This window comes from Abrus precatorius, unplaced genomic scaffold (assembly GCF_003935025.1).
Source record: "Abrus precatorius isolate BTA unplaced genomic scaffold, Abrus_2018 Scaffold8, whole genome shotgun sequence".
In the NCBI taxonomy this organism is placed as follows: domain Eukaryota; kingdom Viridiplantae; phylum Streptophyta; class Magnoliopsida; order Fabales; family Fabaceae; genus Abrus; species Abrus precatorius.
In genome coordinates this window covers 10,506,146-10,521,329 of record NW_020874428.1, presented here as the reverse complement: position 1 = coordinate 10,521,329, position 15,184 = coordinate 10,506,146, and the positions used below count along the sequence as shown (strand labels likewise).

Here is a 15,184-nt window from a genome sequence, read left to right as displayed (position 1 = left end):
TCGATTAACACATAATCACTTAAAGTTCAGAAAACTCTAGAACCTAATTGAATTATGCCAATTTAATTTACCAATGCTGTTAATCGTAGTTTTCAAACCTGAAAATCCAATTCATGTTCCTTAAAACGAAATTATATACATCAATCGAATAATACGTAATCAACCAAATGCATAATCATCAATCCAAACGAATAACTTCAATTTAAAAATATAATTAGCAAAAGGAGAAAATAAGGAAGAGATAAAACCGAAATTGTTATTAAATTTATACCAATGTGAGACTAATCCTCAAGAGTGTCACGTCTCTTTTAATCCTTGAATTAGATGGAAATCTAAGCCTCCATTAATGGAGGGAAAACAACAAGTCGTAAAGGTAAGAGAGGCTGAGAGAGGGGGGGGAGAGAGAGTGAGCAAAATTAAATTCAAAATTCTCCCTAAAAATTTCATTCATAACATTCTACTGTTATTTCGGATATGAAAACGGCCTCATTTTAACTAGTGGCCTGAAGGACAATTGTAGCCTTGGATGTCAGCTTCAAAACGCCACTAGAATGAGCTTAATCGGATGTCTGTGGACTGAGATATGGCCCAAATACTACACCTTACTCAGGATCTACAACTGCACCGCTTCAGTTCACTTCTAGGCCCAAAGTCAGCTTCTTAACACCAGAATTGGTCTTCGATCTCTCCATACAACTTGTGGACCTATCTCTAAACTTTTCTACAAATCAAAAATCACAATGAGATAAGCCCTACAACTCAAGATATGACCCAAAAATCAAAACAATGTCAGAATTTGCCTAATGCTGGAAAAATTAAATAAAGCCCAAATGAAATCCGAACAACATAAAATGGTCCAATTAAAACCAATTAAGCACAAAAAGGGATTAATGAGCTAAGAATGAGAGAAAATAAGCATATAAAAATCCAATTGATCAAGTAGCTACTATGGTTTCATAGTGATGACGCTCACTACTCTCATAGTAGCTACTATCGTTTCATAGTGGTTACCCGCAGGTCACCATGTTGTTGATCCTGTTTGAAGTGTCTACTATGGGTTCATAGTAGCTACGTGCAAGACTGGTGGCTTTGGCCTTATATGAAGTGTTCACTTTAGAATCAGAGTTATCACTTTGGTCTGCTCTAGAGTGTCTACTATAGAACCAAAGTACTACGCGCATCGCCTCTTCAAACTGGGATCTCTGTAGTGTCAGACTATGGAATCAAAGTGATCATTTTGGTCTGCCCTTCTGGATCTAGCTTGATGTAGTGTCCACTATGGAATCCAAAGTGATCACTTTCAACTCAAACTTTCTCAAAGGCTAGAAATTCATGAAATAAGCCTAGAAATTCCTACACAACTATTCAAATGATCAAAAATGTAAATTATTTCTATGTAAATCAATGTAAATTAACTAAAAATTAAGAAATCTATAATAATTGACCAAAATGATTTTTTTATGTTATTTACGCTTCCTAAATCTACTTTTTCTATTAAGAAACACTAAAAAGACAAGTAAAAATCCAATAAAATGTGGATTCATCACTGTTTTCTGTAGTCCAAAATGGCCTCCTACAGTGCGTCATGACAAAAATGCAGAATATCTTGAAACTCATGGTCAGAAACACACCGACAAATAACCTAGTCATTACAAAATTTTCACATATATGGATCATCCCAGACATAATCTTTAGCATTACTCTTAAGCTTATCAACCTGGGATCTAGATGCATCAGGAGGTACAACAGAAGTAACCAAATAATTTACAATATCAGCAAACCAGGGTACATATTCTATAGAATACAGAGCAAATAAATAATTATTAGGAAAACTGTCACAAATAGGTAAAGGATCAATGGTCTCTTCAATACGACTCAAGTGATCAGCAACCTGATTCAACACACCACTCCTGTCTTTTATATCAATATCAAACTCCTGCAGAAGAAGCATCCATCTGATCAATCTGGGTTTAGCATCTGACTTCTTCAATAGAAATTTCAGTGTAGCATGATCAACTCTCTGAGATAATATAACTCCAAGTGCAAAGTCAGAGGCGTCACACATCAACTCAAAGAGAAACTTCCAATCTGGTGGTTGCATGATAGATGCTGTAGTGAGTCTCCTCCTTAACTCCTTAAACGTCTCCTTACATGAATCAGTGAATAAAAATGGTACGTCTTTCTGCAAAAGACTGGACAGTGGCAGAGCAATCATGCTGAAGTCTCTGATAAATCTCATGTAAAAACCTGCATGTGCAAGGAAAGAACGCACCTCCCGCACAGACGTGGGGTAAGACAGAGAGGAAATAACATCAATCTTTGCTTTATCAACCTATATTCCCCTCTAAAAAATAAGATGCCCTAAAACTACACCTTCTCTTACCATAAAGTGGCATTTCTCATAATTAAGCACAAGGTTAGTTTCAACACATCTTTCCAAAACTCTGGTCAAGCTATGCAAACATGAATCAAATGAGGAACCGTAAATAGTAAAATCATCCATAAATACCTCCATGCAATTTTCAATTAAATCAGAGAATACACTCAACATACACCTTTGACATCCTTTTATAAGCAAAAGTGTCAAAAGAACAAGTGAAAGTGGTCATGTGTTGATCCTCAGAAGCAATATGAATCTGCATATAACCAGAAAACCATCCAGGAAGCAATAATGGGATTTACCTGCTAATCTCTCTATGACCTGATCGATGAATGGGAGAGAGAAGTTGTCCTTTCTAGTAGCCTGGTTGAGTCGCCTATAATCAATACATACTCTTCATTTATTGGCAACTCTGGTGGAAATCATCTCATTCTCCTGGTTCTACACAACAGTAATACCAGACTTCTTGAGCACCACTTGGACAGGTGAAACCCATGTACTATCAGAAATGGGGTAGATGATCCCAGCCATTAGTAGCTTGGTCACCTCCTTCTTTACTACATCAAGAATGGTAGGATTGAGTCTTCTTTGGAGTTGTCTCACTGGTCTAGACTCATCCTCCAAGTGAATCCTGTGTATACATATAGCTGGACTGATTCTAGGAATGTCAATCAAGGTCCAACCAATGGCCTTCTTGTGCACCTTTAGGACATGCAGCAGCTTCTCCTCCTGATCTTCCAAAAGGCTGGTGGAAATAATCACTGAAAACCTCTGCTCTGCATCTAGATAGGCATATTTAAGATGGTTTGGTAGAGGACTCAACTCTAATAAGAGCGGCTGCTGAACAAATGATAATGGAGGTTGTGGGACTACAACAGCCATGAACATAACAGAATGTGGACCTGCACCTGTAATGGAAGGTAAAACAACAGAAGATATGGAAAGATCAATCTCAACACAAATGGAACATATGCCACTATCACAGGTGCAGCATGGTAAAACATCAAAGTCTGAATCCAAATCTACATCTACATCGACATCTGCAGCAACATCAGAACCTATAACATCAATATCAACTAGAAAAATAAAATGGTCAAAAATCATAGAATGGCTCTCAGCTGGATGTCTCATGGCATCAAAAATATTGAAGTGAACTGTGTCATCTTCAAACTCCATAGACAATGTGCCTGTATGAACATCAATCTTAGTCCTCGCAGTCATTAAAAATGGCCTCACCAGAATCAATGTAGAATTCTCATCCTGCATATCAAGAATATAGAAGTCAGCTGGAAAAATTAACTAGTTGACTTTTACCAACACATCTTTAAGCACTCCTAAAGGTTGAGTTGTGCTATGGTTTGCCAATTGAATGATCACATTGGTTAGCTTCAAGTCTCACAAATGTAGCATTTTATACACTGCTGATGGCATAACATTAATGGAAGCTCCCAAGTCCAGCAAGGCATTAGTAAAGGTTACTTCTCCAATAGTGCAGGGTATAGAGAATGTGCTTGGAACATCACATTTTTGTGGAAGACTGGACTGAGATAAGGATGAGACTGTTTAAACTGCTCTCTTCTTCAAATTCCTCTTGTATGTACATAACTCCTTCAAAAATTTCGCATACCTAAGAATCTGTTTAATGGCATCCAACAGTGGTATATTTATCTCCACCTTTTTGAAAGTATCTAGCAGCTCTTGATCAGACTCCACTCTCTTTGATGTAGAAACTCTAGATGGAAATGGAAAAGGGATCTGCTGCTGCTGCACAGACTTCTCTAAGACATCTGCACTAGACTGGGTTGGTTTGGCCTACACCGGGCTGTTATCCAGCTCTTTGCCGCTTCTCAAAGTGATAGCACTGATATTACCTTTAGGATTCACCATAGGTTGAGAAGGTAACGCTCCAGACCTTTGTTGCTGTAGATTATTCATTGAGGTAGCTAATTGCCCAATCTGGGTATGCAAATCCTGTATAGTGGCTGAAACATTCTGCTAGAACTGCAGACTCTGTGTAGCCATCTAGTTCATCAATTCTTCCAGAGAAGGGCCAGAATTAGGTTGTTGCATAGGTGGCTGTTGTGGAGCTTGCTATCTAAGAGGAGGAGGAATATATTTCAGCTATGGCTGTGCTGGCTGGTGGACTAGATGCTGCACAGGCTGTGGCTGTTGGTAATTATACCTCTGCTAATGTTGTGTTGGGTTAGACCATATTGCAGGTTAGGATAATTCCTCCACCCTAGATTATATGTAGGTGTAAATGGATTATACTACTGCTGCTGCTGGTACGGAGGATGTATACATGCCACCACATGGGACGGTGCATTGGATGTCTCTTGCAGCTAAGGACAAGCATCCGTGTAATGATTACCTGAACATATACCACATGTCTGTGACACTGTCCCATTGCTAGTTGCCTCACTAATGAAGTTAACTCCGTAAGCTTATTTTCCAGCCTTTGATTATCGACTGCAGCCACAGTGGTAGTTGTTGTTTCATGCACAGATATGGTCACATGCCTAGAACTGAATTGCTGTGAGTTCTCTGCCATATTCGAAATCAAATATCTTGCAGCTGCAGGGGTCTTGTCCATCAAAGCTCCTCCACTAGCCGCATCAATCATGCTCTCTCCATAGGAAGTAAACCTTCATAAAAATACTAGATCAATAGTTGCTCATTGATTTGGTGATTCGAACAGGTTGCACAAAGTTTGTTAAACCTCTCCCAATACTCATACAAAGTCTCTCCTTGCAGTTGCTTGATCCCACTTATTTCTTTTCTGATTGTTGCAGTTTTGGAGGCAGAGAAGAACTTCTCTAAGAATCTCCTCTTCATGTCATTCCAGGTAGTGATTGGTGTTGGCTGCAAGTAAAGTCAGTCCTTGGCCACGTCACACAGTGAGAATGGAAATGCCTTCATCTTCACAAAGTCTTCAGGCACGTCTATTGGTCGCATGGTAGAGCAGACTACATGGAACTCCATCAAGTGTTTGTGTGGATCCTCTCCTACTAGTCCGTGAAATTTGGGCAGCAAATGTATCAAACCAGACTTCAATTCATAGGTGGTTACACCTTCTTGTAACTAAGGCATTTGGATGTAAAGTGGCTAGTGGCCAATATCAGGGGCAGCTAGCTCCTTCAAGGTTCTCTCTTGGTAGTTGTTTGCAGCCATCTGTCTTATACTGCACTCTCTTTGTGATTGTTGTAATCTCTGAAGCCTTGACCGTGTCCTTTCAATCTCAGGATCTAATGTATACAGTGTACCTGGCCTAGACCTGGTCATGCACAGTTAAAATCACCAAAAATATCCTGCACTTAATAAACACTCACAAAGTGAACAGTGTTAGTTTACAAAGCAAGTACTGTAAAAATGTGAGATATGGATGAATTGAGGCCTTGATAAATCTTTTTTTGGTATAAGAAAACACCACAAAAATTTTCAGAATTTTTTGAAATGCACAACTATGTAAACTGGATGTCTAAAAGCCGAAAAAATAGATAAATAAATAGCAGAAAATAAAAAAATTTTAGAAAGCAAGCAGTTTCTGAAAATTTGGGCAACAACAACCAGCATAGTAGGTTGCAATGAATAGAAATTTTTTTTCTAACCCAAATGCATATGCAATAATATCAATTCTGAGTTTCCTAGCTAAAGTTATGCTTGTTTTAAGTTTTCAAAATTTTTTCTTTACCACTCACTTATATATTTTTTTTACTACTCTTTTTACAAATCTGACAACTCTACTATCCAAAAGACACTAAAAGAAATGTGGACACAAAAATTCAACTTAAAATTCAATCTCTAACTATTTTATTTGATTTTTCTAAAATTAGGTGAATAGTAACCTACACTGACTACGCAACGCAAACGAAGCAAACGCAAAGACACCAAGACTCAAAGACACAAAGATGCAAACGAACAACGTAGGAAATTAAATAGAGCTGTTAGCGAATGCAATAAAATTAAAACAAAATGACTTGTATCCCCGGCAACGACGCCATTTTGACAACCACGTCGTAATGGTTTTAAACAAAACTAGATTCCTCAAACAAGGGAGTAAACCTAGGTCATCTCACAAGGACACAAATTCATTCTATTTCCAATTTTAAATATGCAACGGTGATTAATTTGGAGGTTTGTGATTTAACGATGAATTAAAAATGAAAGTAATTCAAATGAAAGTGAATCAAGACAATGAAAACGAATCTAAAAATAAATTTGAAAAATGAATTTGAATTTAAAATTTGAAAATGAATCTAAAAATAAATTTGAAAAACAAATTTGAATTTAAAATTTGAAAATAAATCTAAAAATAAATCTAAAAACGAATTTGAATTTAAAATTTGAAAACAAATCAAAAAAATAAATCTGGAACCAAATTTGAATTTAAAATTTGAAAAGAAATCTAAAAAAAATAATTGAGAACAAAAATTGAAAAACAAAAATTGAAAACAAAAATTAAAAACAAAAATTGAAACAAGAACAGTTAAAACTAACACGAATTAAACCCATGAACTACAGACGCAAAATAAGATTATTATACCGAATTTATCCAAAACTCAAATGCAATAGAAAACAACTGATCGATATTACATTTAAGAACAAAAACTAAATTCAACCAAATTATGCATGCACAAATCTTAATAAGAATTGTAAGAAGGTAAAAGACAAACTCAGAGCGCTCAATTGATTTAGCAATCCACGCTTGAGACGAGATGATTCATGACACCAAATAATTAAGAACACAACAGGATCTGAAGAGACACAAGCGAATGGAACGAAACAAATTTACTCTAAAAAATGGGAAAGTGTCTTTACAGAAAAACAAAATTATTAAAAGGATAAGAAGAAGGGTCCAAAATCAACCTTTTGACCCCTATATATACTAGTCTTAAATGAAAACAAAAATAAATAGGCCAAGGCCACCGCAAGTAAAAAAAAAAAGCCCTAAATAAAAACCCTAAATATAAAAGGTATGTTTTAAGTCTGATCTTCAAAAATTAATAAAAAATAGGTCTGAGCTCCAAACAACATGATCCATATGTCCAAATTGAAGCCCAAGAAATGAGGAATCCATTGCAAAAAGAATCAGCGAAAAAGATTATCTACAGAAAAAGTTATGGTTGAAATAATGGACAAAGGTCAGAATAGCAAAACTATGAAATATAAGATAAAAATAACAAGTATTTATGAAAACTCCAATTTAATGCAAGAAATGAAAAAATATGCTAAATGAAATAAATAAAGAAGGAAAGATATTTTGGAAGATGCAATAAGGCTATAATGTGAATACAAAATATGAGTCATCACCAACCAACTACCAAATGTGTTTACGAATTCAAAAACAGTGACTAAATCATATATGTCAGCTGCTAATGCTCCAATCAAAATCAATGTTTCGATTGGACAATCTAATGTTGCAAATCAATCTAAATTATGTATGAAGCGTGGTAGACTTTTTGGTTCCAAAGATAAAATCTTTGAAAAAGAAAAGGAACTAAGAATCAAGGCGACCAAAATAAGGATGTAAATACTCCAAAAGAGTCATTAGACATAATTAATAGTTTAGTTTCCAAAGAAACATAGGTACCTAAAAATAATGAAAATAAAGAGATCTCAATAAATTGTGTCATGAATAGAATACAATGGAACCAAAATGAAGTCAATGTTGATGATATTTTTCATTTAATGTAGCATTGGATGTGATAACTGATATAGAGGATCATGAACCAAAATCAGTCAACGAGTGTAGACAAAGAAGTGACTGGAAAAAATGGAAAGCTACAATTGAGAAAGAATTAAAGTTGCTTACAAAGTGTTAAGTTTTTGGACCTATAGTTCGTACACCTAAAGATGTAAAACTAGTAGGATATAAATGGGTTTTTGTGCGAAAACAAAATGAAAGGTGAAACTGTGAGATATAAAGCACGACTTGTTGCGTAAGGTTTTTTTCGCAAAGACCTGGTATTAATTTTGAACAAACACATTCACCTGTAGTAGATGTAAATACTTTTCGATACTTGGTCAGTTTAGCAGCAAATGAAGGACTTGATTTGTGATTAATAGATGTTATTACAGCCTATTTGTATGGCTCACTTGATAATGACATTTATATGAACTCCCTGAAGGTTTTAATTTATCAGATGCATACAATTCAAATTCTAGAGAAGGTTATTCAATCAATTTGAATAAATCACTTTATGGATTAAAACAATTTGGACGCATGTGGTATAATCACCTTAGCGAATATTTGTTGAAGGAAGGATATAACAATGACTCTATTTGTCCATTCATTTTTATAAAAAGATCTTATAATGAATTTGTAATAATTATTGTTTATGTTGATGATTTAAATATCATTGGAACTCCTGAAGAGATTTTAAAAATAGTAAATTGCTTAAAGAAAGAATTTGAAATGAAGGATCTTGGAAGGACAAAGTTTTGTCTTCGATTACAACTTGAATATGTAAAGAATAGAATTTTTATGCATCAAGAAACTTATACCTCAAAAGTGTTAAAACAATTTTATATGGATAAATCACATCCCTTGTGTACTCCAATGGTTGTAAGGTCACTAGATGTAAACAAAGATCTTTTTAAACCTTGGAGCAGGATGAAGAACTACTAGGTCCTGAAGTACCTTATCTTAGTGCAATTGGAGCACTACTATATCTTACTTCTCATACACGACCTGATATATTATTTGTTGTTAACTTATTAGCAAGACACAAGTTTTTTGTTCGACCACATAATGATAGATCATAAACAAGTTATTTATTTACATGTAGTGGTACAACCATTTTATGGCAATTTATGAAACAAACTATAACGGCTACATCATCCAATCATGCAGAAATTTTAGCATTACATGAGACAAATCGAGAATGTGTGTTAAGATCTATGATTCAACATGTGCAAGAAACTTGTAGTTTATTTTCAGGAAAAATAATCCCAACAATTATATGTGAGATAATGCTGCGTGTATTACTCAATTGAAAGAAGGGTATATTAAAGGAGATAGAACAAAGCATATTTCTCCAAAATTCTTTTTTACCCATGATTTACAAAAGAATGGTGATATAAATATTCAACAAGTTTGTTCATGTGAAAATCTAGCAGATATTTTCACAAAGTCACTTCCAAGTAAAACTTATGAACAACTAGTTCACAAGATTGGACTTCATCATCTTTGAAATGATTGTCCACATAAGGGGGAGAATTAAATATGTTTTGCACTCTTTTTTCCTTAGCTATAATTTTTCCCATTGGGTTTTTCTGGCAAGGTTTTTAATGAGACAACATGTAATAATGTATTAAATAATAATATATTTTTCTTAGGTTGTTATCCAATTGGATTTTTCCTAGGTAGATGTTATGAAACATATTCTCAAATAATGGACATTTAAGGGGAGTGTTATGAATTTTTATATGAGTGAATGTCTATATTCATAACTCCTTCTTATTCTTTGTAACTTATGATTTTGTAACCGTTTTGTTTAATTCTCATTAAAAGAGATACAATTCTTCGGTTATAAATTTAGGCCTATAAATAAGTGTTTCATTTGTATTGAGAATATGTGAAATGAAATTGAGATTCTTTCTTCCTTTCTATATTCTTTTCTCTATTCTTCTTTATAATTGTACATTTATTTTATAACAGGCGAGACTCTAATAAATAAATTTATTATATTGTTAAAGAAAATGTGAATAAGTCTTGTCGTTTTGTTTTGTTTATAACATCTTTTTTGTTAACATATGTTTCATTGTACATATTATGATGGTATAGATTATACACTCTATGATGTTATATCCATAACATCTTATTTACTAGCCATTATTTCTCTCTTTTCTTCTTTTTTTTTTAATGTTAAATCAACACTACCCATCATAGAAATGATATTTATTTTTAAAAGGCACTACCTCTTAAAGAATTGATATTTATTTTTTAATATATTAAAAAAAATATCGTAACCTATAAATATAATACTCAAAGTGATGCAACAAAAATAACTCCAAGCAAAGAATATGTTTTTATATCACTGTATTTTAAAAAATTAATTTCCAATTTGTTTTATTTTAAAAAAACCTCTTTAAGCGTTTGTTGTTTGATTTATACTATTTAATACAATAATCTAATCCATGACTCGAGTCTTCACAACATTCACAAAATGTTAACTTCAAATCTTCCATCCTCAAAATTAGTAAAGGCATCTCTTCATTGATGTTGTAAGGTCTCTTCTCTCTTCTACTAACTGAAACTTCAATCTTAAAACATGAAATTAAAACATTTTTGTCCAAATTAAACTTTTCATTCTTGTACAAGTAAAACTTTTCATTAGCATTTAGAAGGTGAGGTGATAGACTTGCATAATGGAGAAAAAGACGTGAAAGTGAAAATAATATCTTAACATTTTACAGCAATTAACTTTATTAACTTAGTATACTTATAACTAGAGATAAGAATATGTAAGATTAAGTTAAGTTTAAATAAGTAAATTTAATTTATTTAATAATTTTTAAATTTAAGTTTGATTTATTATAATTTTTTTATTAAATTTAATTTGATATTTTTTAAATCTAACTTGATTTATTAAATTTTTTAATACTTTATTTCCTATTAAGACTTTAACAAGTCATTTTATAAACAGGTTATGTTTAAAATGATTATAAAACATATATTTAATAATATAGAATTTATAATTTTATTTATTTTAAAATTTAATTTATTTAATATAATTTTAAAATATATTATGATCAAAATAATTTACTTTTTTAAGGTAAACAAAAATACTGGTATGATTAAATAACATTAAAAATAAATAAATTTAATAAAATTAATAAATATATAGCATATAAAATATGATTTTATATATTTTAATAAAAAATAAACAACAAATACTTTAAAAATTAAATATTTCACAAGCCTTTATGTGACATGATTTAAATTATATATATATATATATATATAATAAATAGTAAATAATAGATTGCTACATTAATTTTAGAACTTAAATATTTGAACAAATTGTTAATTAAGATAAATATATTCTTATTTAAAATAATATTTATTCTTAATTTAAAATTAAATCAAAATATAACATAATGACTTTATATTAATATTTTTATTTTATTTTAAAATAAATCCTAGCCATAAAAAAGTATCGTACAGTGAAGATTACAGTTTCTTTATCTAAAAAATCCTAACTTCAAATAATAACAATAAAAACAATAACAGAATAAGAATATAGTAACTTCAAATATTTGTTTGGAAATTTAAATTTGATATTTTGGTGACTTGTGGGGGTAATATAGTAAAATCGGCAATACGCGTGGCCGCGTATACATCACGAAACGGTGTGCTTCTTGGAAGTCGGTTTCCCTGGCTATAAATACAAGACTCGCCACCAGTTCTCTTCATTTGGCTTTGGCGATTCAGATCTTAGGGTTTCTGATTTTTCGCAGGAGAAAGCCATAGCCGCCAGAGGAGACTCTAACATTACCGACGTTTTCTTCTTTCTTGTAATCGGATCTCTTGTTTCTTGTAATCGGATCTATCGCCATCTCAATCACTTGTTCAGATTTGCTTCCGTAGCAGAGTGATTTGGCGATTTGAGGGAAACTGCGAACGAACACTTCTTATTTTCTTCGGATAATCGAAGATGTCTCGTTGCTTTCCTTTTCCGCCTCCAGGGTATATGAGGAATGGGGCACGCAGCGAGGCCTTGATCGAACCGATTAAGGTTTGTTGAGCAGTTTCGATTTTGCGTTTGCGCTCAACTGCATGTTTTTGAAAATACAATTGTACATGAAACTGCGACGCCCTCTCTCGACCCGTTCCTTTTCTTTTGTTGAATACGCTTAGTTTGATATAAGAACAAACGCGCCCTTAAGTCTTCGTTAAATATCTTGATCGAACCCTAGAACCAAGATTTGTACTTTTCGTGAGCTAAAATCTTTCTAATTGATGAACTGTTTGGGTCTTTTTTTAAAAAGAATTGCTGAGAAAAAGTAATTTCGGATCTTAGGGTTTGGTAATGTCTGCAGTTCTTCCAAATAACAAATAATCTAAATTTTTGGTGGGTGTTTTTCACCCGTGTGATTATAATTGATGTTTGAAAAAAAGTTGGAATGTTTTTTCGCTTCTTAAATATGTTACTTTCTAAAATTGAAAAGAGGGATCGCGATCTTGATATAAAAATTGCTTTATTTTAGGGTTAGGTTAGGTGGTTAAGATGCGAGATCATGTGAAACCCAGTCATCCTGATTAGTGGGTGATTTGGGAATACTCGATGCTCTAATCCATGAGTTCTGGTCGATATTGATATTTGTTATGAAGTAGCTGTGAGCTTCTTTTACTATTTGTGTCATGGTGACTACTACTGTCTTAGATTTGTAAGAGGTATGAAATAGTGCTTGCAATTGCTGAAACAATTGTTCTTGACTACCAAAAGATGTGATTGCTTAAATGTTTGTATGGACCCCAAAGCAAGATTGAAATGCTTGCATAGCATGTTTGTTTCTTTGGACTTCCCTATCCTCTATTTGAAAATGTTATTCTGGTGCTCTAAAGCTCCAGAAGGAGATTGAGATGGCCAGGAAAGACAAAAGAGAGAAGAAAGACAGAAAGGAGAAGAAAGAGAAGAAAAGAGAGAAGAAGGAGAAAAGGAAAGAGGAGAAAAGGAAACGTAAAGAAGGAACAGGCCTTAATACCGACAATGACGGTAAAAAGTTCAAGCACATCAACAAAATAAAAGAAATCAAAGCAGATGGAAGCTTGCTAAAGGGTGAAGAATACGAGAATGAACAACTTGAGAGGAGTGGTATTACAGAGGAACTTGACCAACCTGTCTCTTCTTTCGAGCCTTGCTGCTTGTCTGACAGTACTCAAAGCAGCAAGAGGAAAAGGGACACCTTGGAATCTAGTCACGATCATGGTGAAGAAGCTGGTTATTTTACAGTTTATTTTTGTGTTTGGGCGACCTGTGTTTAAAATCTAATTTTGACTTTTTGTGAAACAGGATCTGCCATTAAAATTCGACTTCCTTTGAGGAAACACAAAGAACCTGAAGAATCCAAATCCAAATTGAAACATCAAGTAGGGTCTTCTTCTGGAAGTGCTGGAATTGCTAATTCCCTTACTCAAGATAAAGTTGGAAGTGGTCATCAGTTACAACGTCTCACAAATACCGAGATCAATCAGGTTACTGGAAACCCTAATTCTAGACATTGCAAGGTGTTGTTGCAGAATTTGGTTCCTCCGAATGCTGTCGTCACCAATAATAAACTTGATGATGAAAGTCAAGGGGTGTCATCTTTGTACAAGTCTTTATGCCAGATTCCTACACTGTCGTATGATGCACTCGACTCACTAGATCAAGATTGGTTATTTAGGTCAGAACCGACAGAGGCAAGGTCCGTCTCAAAGAAAGCGAAGTTTGATTCCAATATCCTTCAGTGTTCAAAATCAATGTGGCCTCGTGCTCAGTACTTGCCTGAGGTCGAAGTATATGCATTGCCATACGCGGTTCCGTTTTGATTCTTTTTGGAAATTTTTTTAACATAGGCAGGTTGAAAGTAGGGATATGTGTTCTGCTAATTGAAAGAACCAGTGCATTATTGTTTTTTGGAAGGGAAACTCCAAATGCAATGTTGTCTGAGACTGCTGAATTCTCGTTTGTATTAACATGATTGATGTATTTTTTTCTTCCATACCAGACGCCAGTCCAGTGTGTATATACATAGTGATGAAACAGCATTAAAGTAGGTGTTTTACTATTATTATTATTATATGAGAATATAGCCAAACATTTACATCCTTTACTTCACTGTTGGGTTGTGGAGGAAGGAAGCTGTAATTTTTGTTTGAGAAATGTTATCAACACGCGTTAAGCACTGTTAAATTAATAGTTTGTTCCTATATTTTTATAGGTTTTAATAAATATTAGCTATTGTGAATGTATTTAGCATTATATAATGGTGAAGAACTCTTGGACGTGTCTATCTCATTTTCAGGAAATTAAAGAGGTGAATAGAATAATGATTTATCACTAATAATAGTTTCTTAGTTATGAAATATGTAATAAACTTTAGGTCCTTCATAGGGTCTCACCTTACCAATGAATTTCTCAAATTACAGTCTACTACCGATTCTTTTGATTAGAAGAATTGGATATTTAAACTTGCTTGTCAACTCAATTCATATGGATATGTTATTTAAATAATTATAAATAGTTTTAACAATTTAGTTATATTTGTTAGTTGTTACGAAGGCAGGAATAAGGTTTGAATCTCAAACTCTTCATCACTAGTTCAGTTGGCTTACTAATTAGTAATTCAGTCTTAAACCATCATCTAATATTCAGTTTTAGCTTTTTATTGTGATGCATAAAATAAAAAAATAAATTAAAAATAGATTAAATTTACAAATTATTTTAATTTTACTTTAATGGAATAAAGTCATTTTTTTACTTCACACATTTTCTTATTAAACGAGTTAAACATGTAATAAGATAGAATAGTTAATTTGGAATAAGAACACAAATTTAAGTAAAATTTTGATTTTTTTTTTATAAATATGAAAGATCTCACAAAATAATTATTCAAGTTATTAGTACTATGCATAAAATAAAAAAAATTAAAAATAGATTAAATTTACAAATTATTTTAATTTTACTTTAATGGAATAAAGTCATTTTTTTTTACTTCACACATATTTTCTTATTAAACGAGTTAAACATGTAATAAGATAGAATAATTAATTTGGAATAAGACCACAAATTTAAGTAAAATTTTGATTTGTTTATA

General features: G+C 32.9%; 1 protein-coding gene across 1 annotated transcript; it reads left to right on the top strand.

Annotated features, from left to right (window-relative positions):
* The first annotated feature begins 11,916 nt into the window (after nucleotides 1-11,916).
* On the top strand, nucleotides 11,917-14,277 carry LOC113846781 (protein FAM133-like). Its single transcript, XM_027475415.1, has 3 exons — nucleotides 11,917-12,120; nucleotides 12,951-13,314; nucleotides 13,399-14,277. Exons 1-3 carry the CDS (start codon nucleotides 12,040-12,042, stop codon nucleotides 13,914-13,916), a joined length of 963 nt encoding a protein of 320 aa, XP_027331216.1. The 5' UTR covers nucleotides 11,917-12,039; the 3' UTR covers nucleotides 13,917-14,277.
* Nucleotides 14,278-15,184: the final 907 nt, after the last annotated feature.